The sequence below is a fragment of the Bufo gargarizans genome, chromosome 1, assembly GCF_014858855.1.
Source record: "Bufo gargarizans isolate SCDJY-AF-19 chromosome 1, ASM1485885v1, whole genome shotgun sequence".
In the NCBI taxonomy this organism is placed as follows: domain Eukaryota; kingdom Metazoa; phylum Chordata; class Amphibia; order Anura; family Bufonidae; genus Bufo; species Bufo gargarizans.
In genome coordinates, this window is record NC_058080.1 from 635361375 (window position 1) to 635382243 (window position 20869).

The 20869-nt window shown below is 47.4% G+C and overlaps 1 protein-coding gene across 8 annotated transcripts in view; it reads right to left on the reverse strand.

The window, feature by feature from the left end:
- CAST (calpastatin) overlaps positions 1-20869 on the reverse strand; it is a 189116-nt gene that overhangs the window by 19463 nt on the left and 148784 nt on the right. For 7 of the 8 annotated variants that reach the window (XM_044275982.1, XM_044275983.1, XM_044275986.1 and 4 more), the window contains 11 exons: positions 19459-19557; positions 18802-18882; positions 18677-18721; positions 18463-18558; positions 18218-18304; positions 16406-16501; positions 8118-8201; positions 6046-6144; positions 2758-2838; positions 2634-2678; positions 2420-2515 (listed from right to left, as the gene is read on the reverse strand). In XM_044275982.1, the coding sequence (XP_044131917.1) occupies positions 2420-2515; positions 2634-2678; positions 2758-2838; positions 6046-6144; positions 8118-8201; positions 16406-16501; positions 18218-18304; positions 18463-18558; positions 18677-18721; positions 18802-18882; positions 19459-19557 (909 nt within the window). The remainder of the gene's footprint in view (positions 1-2419; positions 2516-2633; positions 2679-2757; positions 2839-6045; positions 6145-8117; positions 8202-16405; positions 16502-18217; positions 18305-18462; positions 18559-18676; positions 18722-18801; positions 18883-19458; positions 19558-20869) is intronic. The other variant, XM_044275989.1, reaches the window with a different exon arrangement.

Below are 20869 nucleotides of genomic sequence, written 5' to 3' on the forward strand. Positions count from 1 at the left end.
CTGATAGGGACCTGAGACCCATTGGGGACAGCTTGATGCTAAAGTCTGTAAAGCGCTGTGGAATATGTCAGCGCTATATACAGTGCTGCCCATAATTATTCATACACCTGGCAAATTCTGACCTAAAGTTACTTTTATTCAACCAGCAAGTAATTTTTTTTATTGCAAATGACCTGACATAGGTGTCTCCCAAAAGATAATAGGACGATGTACAAGAGGCAATATTGTGGAAAAAAATATAATTCTCAGCTTTTATTTACATTTAAGCAAAAAAAAACAAGTACCGTATTTTTCGCCATATAAGACGCACTTTTTCTTCCCCCAAAATGGGGGGAAAATGCCCCTGCGTCTTATACGGCGAATGCAGTCAGTTTTACATCGCTGGCAGAGATGTAAAGCGAGCGGGGACTCGGGGAGGGACTGGGAGGAGGAGCTGGGGCCGGCAATAGCGGCGAGGCGGTGCAGTCACTGTACTATAGCCCCGCCCCGCCGCTCCGGTATACTAATATAATATGTCATATTCAATTAATGGTTATTAAATATGCCCCTTTATGCCTAATAGTACCTTAAATCCTAAGCGCATCCGTACAATGCAGGCCGGGCGGGCGGCAGCGTAACTCCCTGATGTCACGTGCCTGCGCCGCCTACTTTATGAATAAAGCAGGCGGCGCAGGCAAGTGACGTCAGTGAGTGACGCGCCGCGCCGGCTGCCCGGCCTGCCGGCATTGTACTGAAGCGCTTAGGATTTAAGGTACTATTAGAAATAAAGAGGCATATTTAATAACTATTAATTGAATAAGACATATTATATTAGTATACTGGAGCGGCGGGGGATCTGTGGATGGCACAGTTATGGGCTGGGAGGGTCTGTGGATGACACATGTATAACAGTGCCATCCACAGATCCCCCCCCCCCCTGTAACAGTGCCAGCCACAGATCCCCCTGTAACAGTGCAAGCCACAGATCCCCCCATAACAGTGTCTGTCATCCACAGTTCCCCCATAACAGTGTCCGTCATCCACAGATCCCCCCATAACAGTGTCCGTCATCCACAGATCCCCCCATAACAGTGTCCGTCATCCACAGATCCCCCCATAACAGTGTCCATCATCCACAGATCCCCCCATAACAGTGTCCGTCATCCACAGATCCCCCCATAACAGTGTCCGTCATCCACAGATCCCCAGTAATAGTGCCATCCACAGACCACCTAGTTCCAAACCCACCAAACCCACAGCACACCTTTTGGTTAAAAATATTTTTTTTCTTATTTTCCTCCCCAAAAACCTAGGTGCGTCTTATACGCCGGTGCGTCTTATACGGTGAAAAATACGGTAGTTCCGCACTGTGGAAAGTCTCAGAAAGGCTGGCCAGGAAGATAGAGAGGTGAAAAAGAATCCAAGGATCACCACCAAGGCCATCCTGGTGAATCTGGGCTCTGCTGGTGGCAATGTCTCAAGGCAGACAATCCAACGGTCACTGCACACTGCTGGGTTCCACTTCTGCAGATAAGGCACACAAAAGCTCTCTTGGCCTTTGCAAAAGCTCATCTGGACAAAGAAGACGACTTCTGGTCTTCTGTGTTATGGTCAGATGAAACAAAAATGTAATTGTTTGGTCACAATGATGTTTCCTTCATTTGCCGTAAAAAAGAAGAAGCCTTTAACCCAAAGAACACCATCCCCACTGTCAAACATGGTAGTGGGAACCTAATGCTTTAGAGGTGTTTTTCAGCCAATGGACCAGGGAACCTAATCACAGTAAACAGCACCATGAAAAAAGAGCAATACATGAGGATTCTCAACAACATCAGACAGTCTGCAGAGAAACTTGGCCTTGGGCAGCAGTGGACATTTCAGCATGACAATGACACAAAACACACAGCAAAAGTGTTGAAGAAATGGTTAGCAGACAACAGCATTAACGTTTTGGAGTTGCCCAGCCAAAGTTTAGACTTGAATCCAATTGAGAATCTGTGGAGGGAGCTAAAGATCAAGGTGATGGCAAGAAGACCCTCCAACCTGAAAGATTTGAAGCTCATTGCTAAAGATGAATGGGCAAAAATACCTGTGGAGACATGCAAAAAGCTGGTCTGCAATTATAGGAAGCATTTGATTGCTGTAATAGCCAATAAAGGCTTTTCTATTGATTATTGAGAAGGGTATGAATAATTTTGGACTGGACACTTTTTGCTCAAATGTAAATAAAAGCTGAGAAATGTTTTTTTTCCCACAATAATTCCTCTTGCAAGTCGTCTTATTATCTTTTGTCATTTCCCGTCAAAAAATTACTTGCTGGTTAAATAAAAGTAACTTTAAGTAAAAATTTGCCAGGGGTATGAATACTTATGGGCAGCACTGTATGTGCATAAAATAAACAAATTGGCTTCTCTATGTAAATATAACTATGGACACTTACTTTAGGTTTGACAGGAGGAGTCGGCTGTGCAGCTGCGGGTTCAGGACATCCAAACTCTTTATCAAATGCATCCACCAATTCACTGTCACTCATGGACTGAAATGAATGGGAGAATAAATGATGGGATTGCATGCATGTAAAGAGAAAATGTGGCTGTGTTCATACTGGCGTCGTGGCTTCTGATTTCACTAAATTTAGGAATAAGAAAGTGTACCTTTTCTACAGGGACTGGGGGTACCGGCTTTCCACCTTCTTTTCCCTAAAGAACATAAAAGCGCTAAGAAGAGCTGACAATCACAATGCAGACACATGTCTGGTGTACTAGGCGTTACACTTACATCTAGGAGATGTCTGTATTCTGGGGGGATGGAACTCTCTCTCTTCCCAAGCTCTTCAAGATAAGTCGCTGTGCTCGTTTCCTACAACCAAAACCCAAACATGCAAAAAATGTTAGCATATTTATTTACAGAAAAGAACAGTTTATGTAAAATGTCTATGGACATATATGAGTAATGGATCATTAAATACATGATGTTGCCTGGTGAAAGGTGTGAGGAGATTTACTAAACAATTTAAAAGGGGTGCAGTGCTCCAGACTAAAAAAAATACCTAGTAGCCATTGGCTCCTGAACTGAAAAATTTAGGAGCCAAATCAAAATTTTGGTATTGTGACAACGCTACGCCGATCAGAACGGCGTAGGGTTGTTTTGATACCAAAATTTTGATTCGCTTTCGTCACCATAAAAAAGTATTGCGATACTCAATACCGCGCAAAAAAATGCGTGCATTTCGCATTTTATGAAACATTCGGCCCATAATAGAACAGTCCTATCCTATTTTTTGGGGTGACAAGGCGACTAAAAAATGGCGAATGCTCACCGCATAGGAGATATTTTTTTTATAATTTAATAGTTTTGACAGTGCTATGTAATTTTATTTATTTATTGTTTATATATTTTATATGTAAAATTGGGAAAGGGGGGATTTAAACTTTGTTTTAGGGTACTTTCACACTAGCATTTTTCTTTTCCGGCATAGAGTTCCGTCCTGGGGCTCTATACCAGAAAATAACTGATCAGGCATATCCCCATGCATTCTGAATGGAGAGCAATTCGTTCAGGATGTCTTCAGTTCAGTCATTTTGACTGATCAGGCAAAAGATAAAACCGCAGCATGCTACGGTTTTATCTCTGGCGAAAAAAACTGAAGATTTGCCTGAATGCCGGATCCAGCATTTTTCCCCATAGGAATGTATTAGTGCCGGATCCGGCATTCAAAATACCGGAATGCACCCGCACTAAATCCGGACCCATTCACTTCTATGGGGCTGTGCACATGAGCGGTGATTTTCACACATCACTTGTGCGTTGCGTGAAAAATCGCAGCATGCTCTATGTTGTGCGTTTTTCACGCAACGCAGGTCCCATAGAAGTTAATGGGGCTGCGTGAAAATCGCAAGCAAGTGCGGATGCAGTGCGATTTTCACGCATGGTTCCTAGGATGAAAGTCTATTCACTGTATTATTTTCCCTTATAACATGGTTATAAGGGAAAATAATAGCATTCTTTAATACAGAATGCATAGTAGAAGGTCAATATAATAAACAATGGTGGCGCAGTGCGCCCCCCCCAATATAATAAACATTGGTGGCGCAGTGCACCCCCCCCCCAACACCCCAGTATAATAAACATTGGTGGCGCAGTGAGACCCCCCAATATAATAAACATTGGTGGCGCAGTACACCCCCCAACACCCCAGTATTATCCCCAATATAATAAACATTGGTGGCGCAGTGCGCCCCCCCAGTATAATAAACATTGGTGGCGCAGTGCGCCCCCCCAATATAATAAACATTGGTGGCGCAGTGCGCCCCCCCCCAATATAATAAACATTGGTGGCGCAGTGCGCCCCTCCCCCAATATAATAAACATTGGTGGCGCAGTGCGCCCCCCCCCCAATATAATAAACCTTGGCGGCGCAGTGCACCCCCCTCTAATATAATAAACCTTGGCGGCGCAGTGCACCCCCCTCCAATATAATAAACATTGGTGGCGCAGTGCACCCCCCCCAACACCCCAGTATAAAACATTGGTGGCGCAGTGCGCCCTCCCCAATATAATAAACATTGGTGGTGCAGTGCACCCCCCCAACACCCCAGTATAATAAACATTGGTGGCGCAGTGTGCCCCCCCTCAATATAATAAACATTGGTAGTGCAGTGCGCCCTCCCTCAATATAATAAACATTGGTGGCGCAGTGGGCAGTGCCAATGAGGGTTAAAAAATAGAAATAAAATTAACTCACCTCCTCCAATTGATCGTCTCCTGTTCTTTCTTCAGGACCTGTCAAAGGACCTGTGGTGACATCACTGTGCTCATCACATGATACATCATATGCTCCATCACCATGGTAATGGACCATGTGATGAGCTCAGTGACGTCACCACAGGTCCTGAAGAAAGAACAGGAGACCGGCAGCTACGCGATCAACTGGAGGAGGAGAGTTCATTTTTTAAATTATTTTTTAACCCTCATTGGCACTTCCCACTGAGCCACCAATGTTTCTTATACTGGGGTGTTGGGGGGGTGCACTGATCCACCAATGTTTCTTATACTGGGGTGTCGGGGGGGTGCACTGTGCCACCAATGTTTCTTATACAAATACAGGAGGCGGGTGCCGGAATAGCCGGCACCCGACCTTTGTGACAGGGAGCTGCGATCAGCGGCAGTTAACCCCGCTGATCGCACCTCCCTGTCACAAATGTCGGGTGCCGGCTATTTGATTCCGGCACCCGCCTCCTGTATTTGTATTACAGGTCAGTTTTCTTCATTGGTGGCGCAGTGGCCACAGCCCCTCTCCTCCTCCTCCCGTCTCTTCTTATTGGCGGAGGCGGCGGCAGCAGCACAGGGGGGAGGGAGAGACTCCTCCTCCACTGCGCTGCTGAGAAGAACATCGGCGGCGGAGCAGGGAACTATCATCTCCTGTGCTCGCCGCTGTATTCAACTGCAGAGCTGCGGCGCGGCATAGTCTTGTCGCCATTTGTAAATTCTAAGTCGCATTGGTGACCATTTTGGTCGCCATCTGGAGCCCTGGGGTGGTACTGTTTCATGCCCTATAACTGGGTGTAGTGGGGTCCCTGTTTTCTTGCAGGAAGACGGATACTTAGAAGATGGGTTTCCCTACATGACTGCAGGAGAATCACACTGTAGTGGTGGGAACATCTGAATTGTACGACTAAAGGGGTGGACATATCAAGGGGGACCCAATGGCATGGGTGGCACTACTCAGGGGTAGAGCAGTAGTGCCCAGGCTGCACTGCTAAGCTGGTGCTTAGCAGTGTGACAGGGACCCCCAGACATAACTTTGCTTGGGGTCCCAGAAACACCAAATATGCCCTTGCATAGAAGTATATAATTTAAGAAAAAAGAAGTCTCTCCTTGTAGAAGGAGGTTTGATAAAAGCCTCCATTAAACTGAATGCTGCTTATGCTGTTAGTTTCCCCAGGGATTTCCCTGTATGCATCCACTGCCCGATTATCTACAGTACTTTCCTGGAAACTATACTGGACATCTAGACAAGTTTTCTACTGCAGCTAAATAGATGAAATAAAACATATACAGACTTACCGTCACTTCTGGACCTGTGTACACTGGCGATTCTGGAACACTGAACTCTGGGCCTTCTAGAGTACCCATCAATTCATCTAAAGCACTCTCCATACCTGCCTAAAGAGGGGAAGACAACAAAATTACAAATAAGAATATGGAAATAATGCTTACATATGTGAATAATATTATATTACTAATACTGTACAGATTATAGTTTAACCTACTCTGATGTCATATGAACTTGTAAAGAACACATGAGGACACCAGGGTTATACGCACAGGGCTGAATGTGTGGATCCATAATATGGCACCCATAGACTCATATTGGCACCTCTATGTGCCACCCATTCTACACCGCGGCACAGGAGGCTTTTTGTTTCACTGGTTCTGCACAAGTACATTAACTTTTTTTTATTTTTTATTCTAGCATATCCTGGTACAGAGGAACAGTACTTTCCAATTTTCAGAGAAATCCAGAAGTAATGAAGAAGAGACTTTTATACATTATTATACACCTTTTTTTTATCACATCAAAGCCTAAGTAAAACCACATTGTATAAATAAAGGCTTCAGCATGCCAGCTGTGCCATAGGCTCTAGAAGGAGCAGCAGGGCACATGCTTAACCACTACTCAATTCAAACTCCTACTACCTTCAATCTATTGGCTGGGAGGAGCAAGGGACCAGGGTTGTCCTTTTTGTCAACTAGTAGGGTCCTAGCGGGTGGACCTCCATGATCTACCATTTGTCAATCTATACAGTGGATAGATGATAAATGGTTCAGGCTAGAATACCCGTTTAAAAGATACCTGAAGGATTATTACTTATATCCTCTTTGGTGTGAATATGGCCAGAAATCATAGACTACATAACAAAATGTGGAAAAGTCACAACAAAAATGTCTACCCTTCTTCATTGCATGCCCGGTCTGACATGGTGTTGGCAGGCTGACAGCTATACACCCAAGCAGATTACTGACAACAGCCACAAGGAGAAAATGCAAAAACTGGTGACCACATAGCAGGTTTTCTACTCCTGATCTACAGCAATAACCTGAATATTTTTTCCTAAATGTGCTACGATAGGTCTAAATAGTTTTACGTGCGCAGCAAATTCATAATCAAACAGTCTGTCACCAGGAAATTCACAGTTGAACCAGGTACAAAGCCTTGTAGAGCCATCTCAGCTGAATGTAATGATACCTTTCCCTTAGTGATCAGTTACTTCATTCTGGAGAGAAAGTCGTTTTAATCCATATTAAAATGATCAGATAAGTGCACTGAGGGCAGGCCCAAGCCACTCTGTGCACCCTTGCTCCTCCTGCTTCCGCTGCCAGCATCTCCCCCTCCGTGATAGACAGGAGTAGGGTAGTGCATAGTCCTCTCGCTTGGCCTGGTCAATGAAAAAGGTGAAGGGAGGCTGGCAGAGAAAAGCCGAGGTGCAATGGTGCACTTACCTGCTCATGTGCATATGGACTAAAAGTACCTTTTTTACAGAATGAAGCAACGGATCACCAAGTGAAGTGTATCATTGCATACAGATGAGCTAGCCCTACAAGGCATTGCTCCTGCTTTAACAAACAATTTTTGGGTGACAGAATCTCTTTAAAGAGGACCTTTCACCGCTCCCGACATACCTGTTTTAATAGCTTCATGCATTCCCCATTTAATAGCAATTCTGGAACATCTATTCTTATGGCTCTATGTTGTGCATTTCTTTTATTATTTCTACTAGAAGTTATGAATGAATTGCTAGCAGTCTGCAGGAAGGGTACAGAGGGGTGGTCACAAGTTGGGGGGGGGTGTGTCTGCACAGACTCACCCTATCCAATCAGTGCTGCCATTCTCAGTCTGTGCAGGCACACCCCCCAACTAGTTACCTCCCCTCTGTACCCTTACTGCAGACTGCTAGCAATTAATTCATAACTTCCAGTAGAAATAATAAAGGTATGACACAACATAGAGCCATAAGAATAATGTTCCAGAATTGTTATTACATGGGGAATACATGAAGTTATTAAAACTGGCATGTCAGGAGCGGTGACAGGTCTTTAAGTACACATACATACAATCTAGTCTGGAGGATACATACAGAGGGCGCTGTGGCTGCTTTAACTGATGATGCTGTTGATGGGACTACAACGTCAGACTTTGCTTGCTTATCTTTTGCAGCGTCCTTAAAAAAAAGAGACAAAGAGACGTTTAAGGATAAAACACACATTCACAGGAACATACACTAACTGATCCTTACATTTAGTTTAAAGCACAACATCAGAAGAGAACAGTGGAAAACAGACTGGAAACCACAAGGAAAGAATATGCAGAAAATATGTATGGTGGCACATGGAGTCCCCCGCAGCTCTGTACCCCAGAGATGTAAGGCACCCTTGTGCTGCCACATGGAGAATCTGTTCAGAATAACTCTGTAATATACAGCATGATTGATACAATGTTTCTTCTGTGGGAATGCGAATGCAAACTCCTGTAGGCAATCAGAGGCATTCAGGAGGTACAGTAGGGGCACATAGAAGTCTATGTACAATGGTCTGCAGCTCTGTCCACCTATAAATGACAGATCAAGTGAAGATTATGTCCCCCCTTGAATGAACAAATGAAGATTGCATCTCTAACCTCAACTGTAATTTTCACTGTCCCAGGGGGACATGGCCTTCACTTGATACAAATGAAGTGTATGACTCCAATCAGTATTTCTCGCCCATTTTCCTTGGGGGACACAGACCTTGGGTATAGCTCAGCTCCCTAGGAGGCGTGACACTAAGTAAAACTGTTAAGCCCCTCCTCCATCAGCTATACCCTCAGCCTGGAGATAGAGGCTACCAGTTTTAGCTTAGTGTCCAAGGAGGCAAGACACTCCCTGCTACTGCAGGGCTGTTTTCTCCTTGTTATTTTTACTTTTTCTTCTAATTTTGTTATTTTATTTTTTCCTAGGGATACCAGAGACGCATTAGACCTCTCTGCTCTCCCGGGGTTGAGCTGCGCCAGTGCCAACTTATCTGCACTGCTGCCTCCCCCACAGAAGCAATAGGAGGATCTGGGCAGCAATGGCTCCCCTACATCCCGCCAGCTAGGGGGTCGCCCGCACGCCAAGCCCCTCTTCCAGCTTCCTGCCACTGCGGTGCCAGTGGCTGAAGGGGCGACCCTGCTGGAAAGGACTGAGGTTGAAGACGGCGGACGGTGAGATGGCTATTCCAGCCCATACCCCGTCCCTATCTGCAGCATCTACCCCTCTGGGTAAGGGGGGCACCCGTGGTCGCTCATTCTGAGCGCTCATCTGCAGGACAATGCAGCACAGCAGCATCCTCAGCACCCCCACGCCGTTCCCCCCCACGCTGCTATCTTTCTCCCTCCCCCTCCCCCTCCCCCTCATTCGGGGCTGACTCCATTTTTCTCTTCTCTCTCTCCCCCTTCCCGCCGAGAACGGGGGGCGGGGCTTAGCGGTCCCGGCAGGGGGGGGGCTTACGCGCGCGTCATTTTGGGGGCGGAGCTACGTTCTCCTTCACAGGAGACATTTCAAGCGCTGGAGGGGGCGGAGCTTGTTCCCCGCGCTTTCTGCTGAGGTTTCCCGCGCTTCCTCACTCCTGACAGGAAGCTGGGACACGGTGGGGGACTCTAACCTCCTGTGTACATCGCTCGGCTTCTGTGGGCGCTCTCTGCTGCTCACTGCTGTTCACTGCTTCTCTGCTGCTGCTGATCTGGGCCATCTCCTGACGTTCTTCTGAGGCACTGGTAGGACAGTTAACCCTCTCCTAACCCTCCTGGTCATAGCTGCTATAACCCTTTGTGGTCTCTATATTAGAGTACAACCACACTTCAGCATGTCAGATCCCACAGGTGCCCCCAAACCCTGGTACCATGCCTGTACCGCCTGTAAGGAACTTTTTCCGCGTGGGCAATCTGAGCCGCATTGCCTTGCATGTCAGGCCCCGGTGCAGGGCCCGCTTCCCGCTGCGCCCCCCGGTGCCTCTGAACCCCCTGACTGGGCTAGGTCTCTGTCTCAGGCGGTGGAAAGCCTTACACACGTAGTGGGCCGTCTCGTGGATAGACCGCCTCTCCCGCAGGCTGCCACAATCCCTGTCGCACCCGCTGGGACTACAGTTTCTGCCGCCCCCACTGGTTCCCTGCCTCCCAGCGAATCTTCCAGGGCCCGGCATACTCAGAAACGTTCAAGGGTTGAGCGCACATCTTCTCCAGATGCTTCGCTCTCTCCGCCATGCGTGCGAGCTCAGTCAAGTCTATCCTCTCAAAGGGATACGCATTCTGAGGGAGAACTGGCGGATTCGCACGTGGACATGGACTCAGAGCTTCCGTCCAAATTGGCGTCCGCGGTGGGGCATCTTGTCACTAGCATCCGTGATACCTTTCAGCTACACGATGACCCCCCCAGCTCTGAACAGGCCGGCGTGTCCTTTCTCCGCCCCAAACAGGCCTCCAAGGTTTTTCCCATACACGCTGATTTTTCTTCTGTGGTATCCAAGGCTTGGACTCGGCCTAACGTCCGCTTTATTACACCCAAAAAGCTGGACATTTGTTATCCCTTTCCAGCGGATTCTGTGACCACGTGGACATCCCCGCCTAAGGTTGATCCTCCCGTGGCTCGCCTGTCCAAAAGCACTACTATTCCTGTACAGGACGGATCTTCCCTCCAGTCTGTTGAGGACCGTCGTACGGAATCCCTCTCCAAGGCCATATTTACTGCCTCTGGTTCGGCCCTTAGACCGGTCTTTGCCTCCGCCTGGGTTGGCAAAGCGGTCTCTGAATGGGGTTTGCAACTGGAACGGGAGTTAGGGTCGGACTTCCCTGTTCAGGACCTCCGTTCCTTAGCCCAACTAATTGTTCAGGCCGGAAAATTCGTCTGTGAGGCCTCCCTTGATGCGGGTGCCCTCATTGCCCGTTCCTCTGCCCTGGCAGTTTCTGTCAGGAGGGAACTCTGGCTGAAGGTTTGGGCGGCGGACGCCGCTTCCAAACGCTCTTTGGCCGGCCTACCATTCACGGGTTCCCGCCTGTTCGGAACCCGTCTGGACGAACTTATATCAGAGGCCACGGGTGGGAAGAGTACTCACCTCCCCCAGTCCAGGCCAATGGGCGCCCCCCGTGGTCGCGCTGGTTCGTCCCGTTTTCGGTCCTTTCGCAAGCCCACCGGGTCTAGACCCGCGGCCAGTTCTTCTTCCTCTGGCCCAGCCCAGGATAGACGCAAGAAGCCGTTTTTTCGGACGCAACCTACCTGGCGCAAGTCCCAGCCTGCACGGGCTCCCACAGGCCAGCAGCCCTCTGCCTGAAGGTGCGCCCCCACCCACCCGGGTGGGGGGCCGCCTTCTCCTATTCAGGAACGTATGGCGGGCCCACATCTCAGACGCATGGGCGCTCGAGATTGTATCTTGCGGATACAAAATCGAATTTGCGTCCATTCCGCCAGACCGTTTCTTCCGATCCCGTCCTCCGCGAGATCCCGTACGAGTGGCCGCCTTCTTCGCGGCCATTCACTCTCTAATGGACAAGGGTGTCGTCGCCCCCGTGCCTCCGACGGAAAGGTTCAGGGGGTTCTACTCGAACCTCTTTGTGGTTCCCAAGAAGGAAGGCTCAGTGCGTCCGATCTTGGACCTAAAACGCCTGAACCGTTTTCTCTGACTGCAGAGATTCCGGATGGAGTCTCTCAGGTCCGCAGTGGCCTCCCTGGAAAGAGGGGATTTCATGGCCTCAATCGACATTCAGGATGCATACCTCCACGTTCCGGTTGCTCCATGTCATCACCGCTTCCTGCGCTTCGCGGTGGGGGACGATCACTTCCAATTCGTCGCCCTTCCCTTTGGTCTGGCGACGGCTCCTCGAGTGTTCACCAAGGTCCTGGCCCCTGTCTTGGCCCTTCTACGTTCAAGAAGTGTTTTTCTTCTCCCATACTTGGACGACATCCTGGTCAAGGCACCCTCCTTCTCTCAGACATCCCGCAGTGTGGAACTCACTCTGGAGACCCTGACGCGGTTCGGTTAGATTATCAACCACCCCAAATCTTCCCTTACCCCCTCCAGACGGCTGATCTTCCTGGGGATGCTCCTGGATACAGAGTTGGCGGAGGTCCGCCTTCCGTCGGACAAGCGTCTGGCCCTTCGCGGGTCGGTTCGCAGTCTCCTCCGTCATCACCGCCCTTCCCTCAGATCCAGCATGCGGTTGTTGGGAAAGATGGTTGCCTGTTTCGAAGCGGTGCCGTTCGCACAATTCCGATCCCGCACCTTTCAGAGGGCAATTCTGTCGGCCTGGGACAAATCACCGAGGAGTCTGGACAGGACCTTTCTTCTGCCTCCCCTGGCTCGGGCTTCCCTCGGCTGGTGGTTGCATATCCCTCTAAGGGGGAAGTCCTTCCTTCCACTGAACTGGCTGGTGATTACCACAGATGCCAGCTTACGGGGGTGGGGGGGGGGGGGTTTTCCCTCCCCGGTCCGTCCAGGGCGTTTGGTCTCTATCGGAGTCCAGACTTCCAATCAATATTCTGGAACTGAGGGCGATTCTTCTGTCCCTCAGACACTGGGCCCATCTGCTGAGGGGCCACCCTGTTCGGATCCAATCGGACAATGCCACGGCTGTGGCATACATAAACCATCAGGGAGGCACTCGCAGCGCTGCAGCGATGCAAGAGGTGACCCTCATTCTCCTCTGGGCGGAGACGCACGTGCCGGCCTTATCTGCGATTTACATCCCGGGGGTGGACAACTGGGCGGCGGATTTCCTCAGCCGGTCCACCATCGACCCGGGAGAATGGTCCCTGCACCCAGAGGTGTTCGAAGCCCTTTGTCTTCGCTGGGGTCGCCCCGACGTGGACCTCATGGCCTCCAAATTCAACCACAAGGTCCCCCTATACCTGGCCAGGGCACGGGACCCGAAGGCATACAGCGCCGACGCGCTCGTCCTTCCGTGGCGCGAATTCTCCCTTCTGTACGTCTTTCCTCCTTTTCCCCTCCTGCCACGGGTTCTTCGGAGGATCGCGGCAGAGGGCGTCCCCGCGATTCTAATCGCCCCGGATTGGCCCCGCCGGTCTTGGTACGCCGACCTAATGTTGCTGTTGGCAGACGCACCGTGGCCACTGCCCTCCAGGGAAGACCTTCTCTCTCAGGGACCGATCTTCCACGAGCATTTAGGCTCGCTACGTTTGACGGCGTGGCTATTGAGACCGCCGTCTTAACGCGACGGGGTTTCTCCGCGGACGTAGTCCGCACCATGATCCGGGCTCGTAAGCCCGTATCCTCTAGGATCTGCTATCGGGTTTGGAGGTCCTATCTGGGGTTCTGTGAGTCCCGGAGCATCCCACCTCTCCGGTTTTCTCTTCCCACAATCCTGTCCTTCCTCCAGTCGGGTCTGGACCTGGGGCTGTGCCTCAGTTCTCTGAAGGGTCAGATTTCGGCGCTGTCTATTCTTCTCCAGCGTCCCCTGGCCCCTCTAGGGCCAATTAAGACCTTTTTACAAGGGGTGGCTCACTCTGTTCCGCCGTACCGCCCTCCAGTTCCTTCCTGGGACCTGAATGTGGTGCTCTCGGCGCTCCAATCAGCCCCCTTCGAGCCTTTACGGGAGGTCTCCCTTCGCCTTCTGTCCTGCAAGGTCATCTTTCTTGTGGCCGTCACGTCTCTCCGACGGGTGTCAGAGTTAGCGGCTCTTTCTTGCTCCGAGCCTTTCCTGATCTTCCACCAGGATAAGGTTGTGCTTCGGCCTGTCCCGACTTTCCTGCCAAAGGTGGTCTCCGCCTTTCACATCAATGAGGACATCGTCCTTCCGTCGCTCTGTCCCTCTCCTTCCCACCCCAGAGAACGGGAACTGCACCGTCTGGATGTGGTCAGGGCGTTGAGGATTTACTTGGAGGTCACCGGGTCCTTTCGGCGCACGGACTCCCTGTTTGTGGTTCCGGAGGGTTCGCGCAAAGGGTTGGCGGTCTCCAAGGTGGCTATTGCCCGTTTCATTAAACTGGCGGTGTCTGAGGCTTATCGAGCCAAGGGCAGACCTCCGCCTTTCGGCGTCACTGCTCATTCCACCAGAGCAGTCAGAGCTTCCTGGGCGCAGAGGCATCGGGCCTCGGCTGAACAGTTGTGCAAAGCAGCCACTGGTCCTCTCTGCACACTTTCACAAAGTTCTATAGGGTGCATACGCATGCATCAGCGGATGCTGCTTTGGGCCGCCTGGTTTTGCAGGCAGCGGTTTCCTGATGCTCTGGTGGTGTTCCGCCTTGGGTTTGTGGTCCCTCCCTTCTTGGACTGCTCTTGAACGTCCCAAGGTCTGTGTCCCCCAAGGAAAATGGGCGAGAAAAGGAGATTTTTGTATAACTTACCAGTTAAATCTCTTTCTCGCTCTTCCTTGGGGGACACAGCACCCACCCTTCTGTGTTTGGTTACAGGGTTATGGTCTGGCGCCCCGTTGGGTTGCTGGCTGGTTGTTTCCGTTATTGGTTGTTATCCTTTCACTACTTGGACACGCAACTGGTAGCCTCTATCTCCAGGCTGAGGGTATAGCTGATGGAGGAGGGGCTTAACAGTTTTACTTAGTGTCACGCCTCCTAGGGAGCTGAGCTATACCCAAGGTCTGTGTCCCCCAAGGAAGAGCGAGAAAGAGATTTAACTGGTAAGTTATACAAAAATCTCCTTTTTTAGTAATAGAATTAATTAATACTTGATGGACATTAAGTTGCTTGTCTTATAATTCATTAAGAAAGTTTAGGGAAATAAATTGAAATAAAATGATCCAAAATAATAAACATGATAAACATAATTATAATTCGTAATCCTTAATAGGAAACTGGTCTGCAATAATCAGAAGCAAAGTGTTTCATGCATCTTTTCCAAACCGATTTGTAAGCAAGTCACGAAGAACACCCCTTTTGCCTTACATTTATTCCAGTAAGACTTTGGATCACTGTGATTGACATGTTCCCAACTCAAATTCAGTGCTGCTCAATGTAGTAGAAGGCAGCCCAGGAACCTGGGTGTACACCACACATCAAAATATGGTGGGTTTCAGCACTTCTGTCATACACTGAACAGCTGGAGCTGTTGCCGTGTCTACAATCCCAAAGACCCATATTTCCCGATCCTGGCCATGACCATGACGTACTTCTTTTATGACTAAAACAAGACATGTCGACTTCAAAATAATGACAGGGACTACCGAGCAAAAATGGGTTAGGACAAAACGACATACTTCAAGATAAAAGTTATAAACGGCAACTATGGTGCGTCAGTTGTGCTGCTTGTTTTTCAGAGGTTTCCAGGCCCCAGAGGGGAGTAAAATGCAGCCACTTTTTCAGAGATTTGACTTTTCAAACAAAGAGCCCTTTCTGATGGGTAAACATGATGACACACAGTTCCAAGAAAATCCATCAGAACAGTGGCGATGAGCGATGCAATGCAGATGTTAATGGCAGTTTTTACAGTCCAGATTGTTTGTAACAGGTATAATATAATAGGCTGAAGTGTGTTCTCAAAGAAACGTCATTTTAATTTCAGGGCACACCAGAAAATTGCCAGTTTAGCAGGTAATGCACTTTACAAAATAAGCATAGATAAGCGGAAGGTAGAGTGGAGCGATTACTACTTTCATTTTCCATGAAATGAGTTCAGGTCATCAGACCGCAGGCTGAGGTTAGGGACAAAATCTCCATTTGATCAATCAGGGGACATAATCTTGATCCACGGTATTGACAGGGGACATATACTTTATTTGTGTCCAGGTGGACAAGATCTTCATTTGATCCAATTGTGAGGGATGAGAATCAATTTTGTATAAACATGTTCTCCATCTTGTACATATTTGGAAAAATGAATGAACCAGCTGGCAGGACGTAGGGAGTCTCTGTGTATAGATCAAATGCTCCTAGCTGCAAGGCCAAGGTAGTAGCCCCCTCGCTTCCTTATCAGAGTCTGACATACAAGAGAGCGTTATGCTCCTTGTTAGTTTGGAATGCGCTGCTAACGAATACTAACTTTGAGATAACCTTCTGCAGAACCTTTTTTTTTATTTGTAGAATTTTGTTAGTATGATGTGGAAGTATTACCTTTTATGAGTAACCAATCAAATCATTAGTTTTGCTTTCCACCCCCTTTGGTGGTGTGCCAGATTTATCTGTTATCTATACTGTTATAAAATGTATGCTTTTTATGGACTAAAGTAGAGTAGTTAATTCAGCAGTGTGTCTGTCAGCGCTCATAAAACTTAAATTGGAATCCCGACAATCATAGAGGTGGGGGTTTTTCCCTAACACAATATAACTGTGAAACTGTAATATACAGTCGGCTGCATTACACTGGTATTCCTTGCTGCAGTATGACTTACTACCAGTTACAGTTTATAATTAGAAATATTTTTCTTTCCAGAAAAAAAAAAAATTACCTTAACTTTATCTGCAGCAGGTTTTTTGTCTTTCGGGTCTTCTTTCCTTTTGCCTGACGTGGCATCAAGTGGTTTGGCTTTGCCTGCGGGTGTTTTCTGCAACAAACCAACATGAACACAGATAAGAGGAGTTATACATCTCCCTGTACAATAGCTCATTTAATATTTAATGTCTTTGTTTTGGGGCACTGGATAAAAAGGGAGGTTGTGGCTATGGTTCATATACGGTATATAATTTTATACAGACCCAGAATCTGTATCTATATAGGTAGTACATTGCATATTTCTTGCCTGCTATGGATAAGAAAATTAAAATCGGCAAAACTACTACTGAATGCAATTCTCTGACATGAGGCCCCCTTGAAAGTTGCTTTTAAAGTACAAGATGGCAACTCTATTGTGCTCAGACAGGTGGCACACAATAGTTCAGAATGAGCCTTGATAAATTTAGGATTTTACCTTCGCTGATGGCCAAACAACCGGTGTATCGTAAATACAGTTAATAATGAACACTACATAAGTATACAGAAAAACCCAATCTGAAAAAAATACACTGCTGTGCGGAGCACAATGGCCTCCATAATTCTTAAATGGATGATGTTTGGAACAACTAGGACTCTTCCTGGAGCTTTTCCCAGCCACAATGTAGGTGACATTAAGACATTCCACATGGACATGGTATTAACTCTTTAGTGCAACACAATCTTAAAAAGTAATCGCATATAGCTAGCCTACGCCATAATGTTGTGTGTGTCTGGACTCCAAAAATTCAGTAAATGAATTAAGCCCAGTGCTATTTTTTTGTGCCGATTACTCTTCACTGATTTTCCCTTATAATGTCGCCCCTCAAGGCCATGTGTCACCCTGTTGCTTGCAGAATACAGAGATGGAACATGGACCACGTACAGCCAATAACACCATGTTACCCCAATTCATCTCCTAGTATGAACTGTGGGGAAGACCAGAACACCCACACAGAGTGATCATACACACAACATGCCCAAGCAGGAAAATTCTTAAAACAAAGGCGGTCATTTATTAAGACCGGCATTTTAGACGCTGGTCTTAAAAATCTGCCAAAGTTATAAAGAGGCGCCGGCCGCTACATAACTTCGGCGCATCCACCACCGGTCTAATGTAAGCCAGCTTGTTTGCTGGCTTTAATTTAGACCATTTTCTACGCCTAAAACAGGCGTAGAAAATGGTAAATGAGACGGGCTGGTCTTCCCCGCCCATGCCACACACCCTCTTTTTTTTTTTTTTTTTACACCTGGCGTGAGTGTGAAAAAGTCACAGATTGTGGCGCAAATAACCTTTGCAATGCAATCTGCGACAGATATACACCAGAAAACTGGCATATATCTGATCCGTTCACGCTTTGTTTACTGGTAAAAGGTGAATTGCGTTATGGATTCCGTTACCACAAACCATAACGGAATGCCTTTAGAGGCATTCCGTTATTCATTCTGTCATAATAGCAGTCAATGGGCTGCAAAACGGATCCGTCCCATTTCCGTTATGCAGGAGAGGACTGCCCTATGGAATGGATCCGTTATTCAGCCCATAGGCTTCTATTATGACTAAATGAATAATGGAATGCCTCTAAAGGCATTCTGTTATGCATTTCGTCAAGGAATTGCGTTATGGTCCATGGTAACAGAATCCATAACGCAATTCACCTTTTACCAGTAAACGAAGAGTGAACAAATTTCAATATATGAAATTCGCTCATCTCTATAAATGACCCCCTAAATCTGTAACCTTTCTCTACAAAGCCGTAGTAATGACAAGTCTCAGGCTGGTGTTACTTACAGAAGGGGCAGATGGCGCTTGGAGAGCCGAGGAGGAGGAAGAGCCAACTACAACATCAGCTTCCTTCTTTTTTGCTTCAGGGGCATCCTAAAATGATAAAGAAAGTAAAAAAAAGAAAATATCTAAAGTCACTTTTTTTGTATCAACATAAAATCACCATAACCCATTACAAAACTAAAGGGTGGCTTTAGATCCATGTGTGGAAATACTGGCTTCTCTATGTATATATAACTATGGACACTTACTTTAGGTTTGACAGGAGGAGTCGGCTGTGCAGCTGCGGGTTCAGGACATCCAAACTCTTTATCAAATGCATCCACCAATTCACTGTCACTCATGGACTGAAATGAATGGGAGAATAAATGATGGGATTGCATGAATGTAAAGAGAAAATGTGGCTGTGTTCATACTGGCGTCGTGGCTTCCGATTTCACTAAATTTAGGAATAAGAAAGTGTACCTTTTCTTCAGGGACTGGGGGTACCGGCTTTCCACCTTCTTTTCCCTAAAGAACATAAAAGAGCTATAAAAGGGCTGACAATCACAATGCAGACACATGTCTGGTGTACTAGGCGTTACACTTACATCTAGGAGATTTCTGTATTCTGGGGGGATGGAACTTTCTCTCTTCCCAAGCTCTTCAAGATAAGTCGCTGTGCTCGTTTCCTACAACCAAAACCCAAACATGCAAAAAAAGTTTATATTTTCATATTTATTTACAGAAAAGAACAGTTTATGTAAAATGTCTATAGAAATATGAGTAATGGATCATTAAATACATGATGTTGCCTAGTGAAAGGGGTGAGGAGATTTACTAAACCACTTAAAGGGGTGGTACTGTTTCATGACCTCCCGCCGTAGGCCCTATAACTGTGTAGTGTAATGTAACTGCAGGAAGACGGATACTTAGAAGATGGTTTCCCTACGTGACTGCAGGGGAATCACACTGTAGTGGTGAATTGCACGATTAAAGAGGCGGACATAACTAGGGGGAACCCAGGGGCACGAGTGGCACTACCAGGACACTGGAATCGTTTGAGAAAAAAAATTGCCTCTCCAAATGAAGTTTGATCAAAGCCTCCATTAAACTGAATGCTGCTTATGCTGTTAGTTTCCCCAGGGATTTCCCTGTATGCATCCACTGGCCGATTATCTACAGTACTTTCCTGGAAACTATACTGGACATCCCGACAAGTTTTCTAGTGCAGCTAAATAGATGAAATAAAACGTATACAGACTTACCGTCACTTCTGGACCTGTGTACACTGGCGATTCTGGAACACTGAACTCTGGGCCTTCTAAAGTACCCATCAATTCATCTAAAGCACTCTCCATACCTGCCTAAAGAGGGGAAGACAAAGAAATTACAAATAAGAATATACAAATAATGCTTACATATGTGAACAATAGAAAACAATACATACACTCCTGTAGCAATCAACCATAATCCGGAGGTTAAAGGGGTATTCCGGTTATAGAAAGTTAGCCCTTATCCACAGGATAGGGGAGAACTATCAGATCTGTGGGAGTCCTACTGCTGGGGCCCCCAATGCTCACGGGAATAAAGGCCCTATACCTGAGGAGCCCCCCTGAAATGGACAGAGCAGCTGGTTGGAAAAGCACGCCGCTGCTCCAATCAGTTCTATGGGAGCGCCAGAGATAGCCGAGTGCTGTACTCCGCTATATCCGTGGATAGGGGATAACTTTCTATAACCGAAATACCTATTTAGGGTATGGCTACATGGCGCGTGACATTTCATGTAATGTATTCGATTGGTGTCACAATGTAAATGTGACACGTTGCAGTGTGTTGCATTGCAACACCATTAAAATACGGTACATGTGCAGTAGCCATACCCTTTTGTGTCATGTGACACATTTCGACATGTAACCGTCCCCCAAGTTTCCAGTAGTCATGATCACTGCAGTTCACACCATGCATAAAATTAGGCTTGTGCAGACCACACAGCTTCTTACCTTGTTAAAGGGGTTGTTCAAGTTATTATCATCAGGATAGGTCATCAATATCAGATTTGCAGGGGTCCGCCACCTGACACCCCTGCCAATCAGCTTGTTGAAGAGAAGGCTGCGCTCCATGTGAGCACAGCCTCCTCTTCATTGTTTACCTGCTTGCCGTCACATCCGCAGTGGTGAGCAGTGTAATTACATCTAAGCCGTCCCGTTCATTTCAATGGGACGGCTCGTTCCTATACAACTGTATAGGAACAAGTATTTAGGAAAGAGCCGGCCCGTTGAAGTGAATAGGACGGATTAGATGTAATGACACTGCTCACTGACGCGTCCCATTCACTTCAATGGGACGGCTCTTTCCTATATACTTGTTCCTATACAGTTGTATAGGAACGAGCCGTCCCATTGAAATGAACGGGATGGCTTAGATGTAATTAGACTGCTCACTGATGCGGATGCGATGGCGAGTAGGTAAACAATGAAGAGGAGGCAGCACTGGCATGGCACGCGCCTTCTCCTCAAACAGGTGTCGGACCCCTGCCCATCTGATATTGATGACCTTTCCTAAGGATAAAAATAATTTGGACAAGCCCTTCAATTAAGCACCACTCTTCAGTAAACAATGGGGCACATTTACAAAGATCTGCGTTTTCACGCAGAGGATTAGACTAATTTTCCAGCA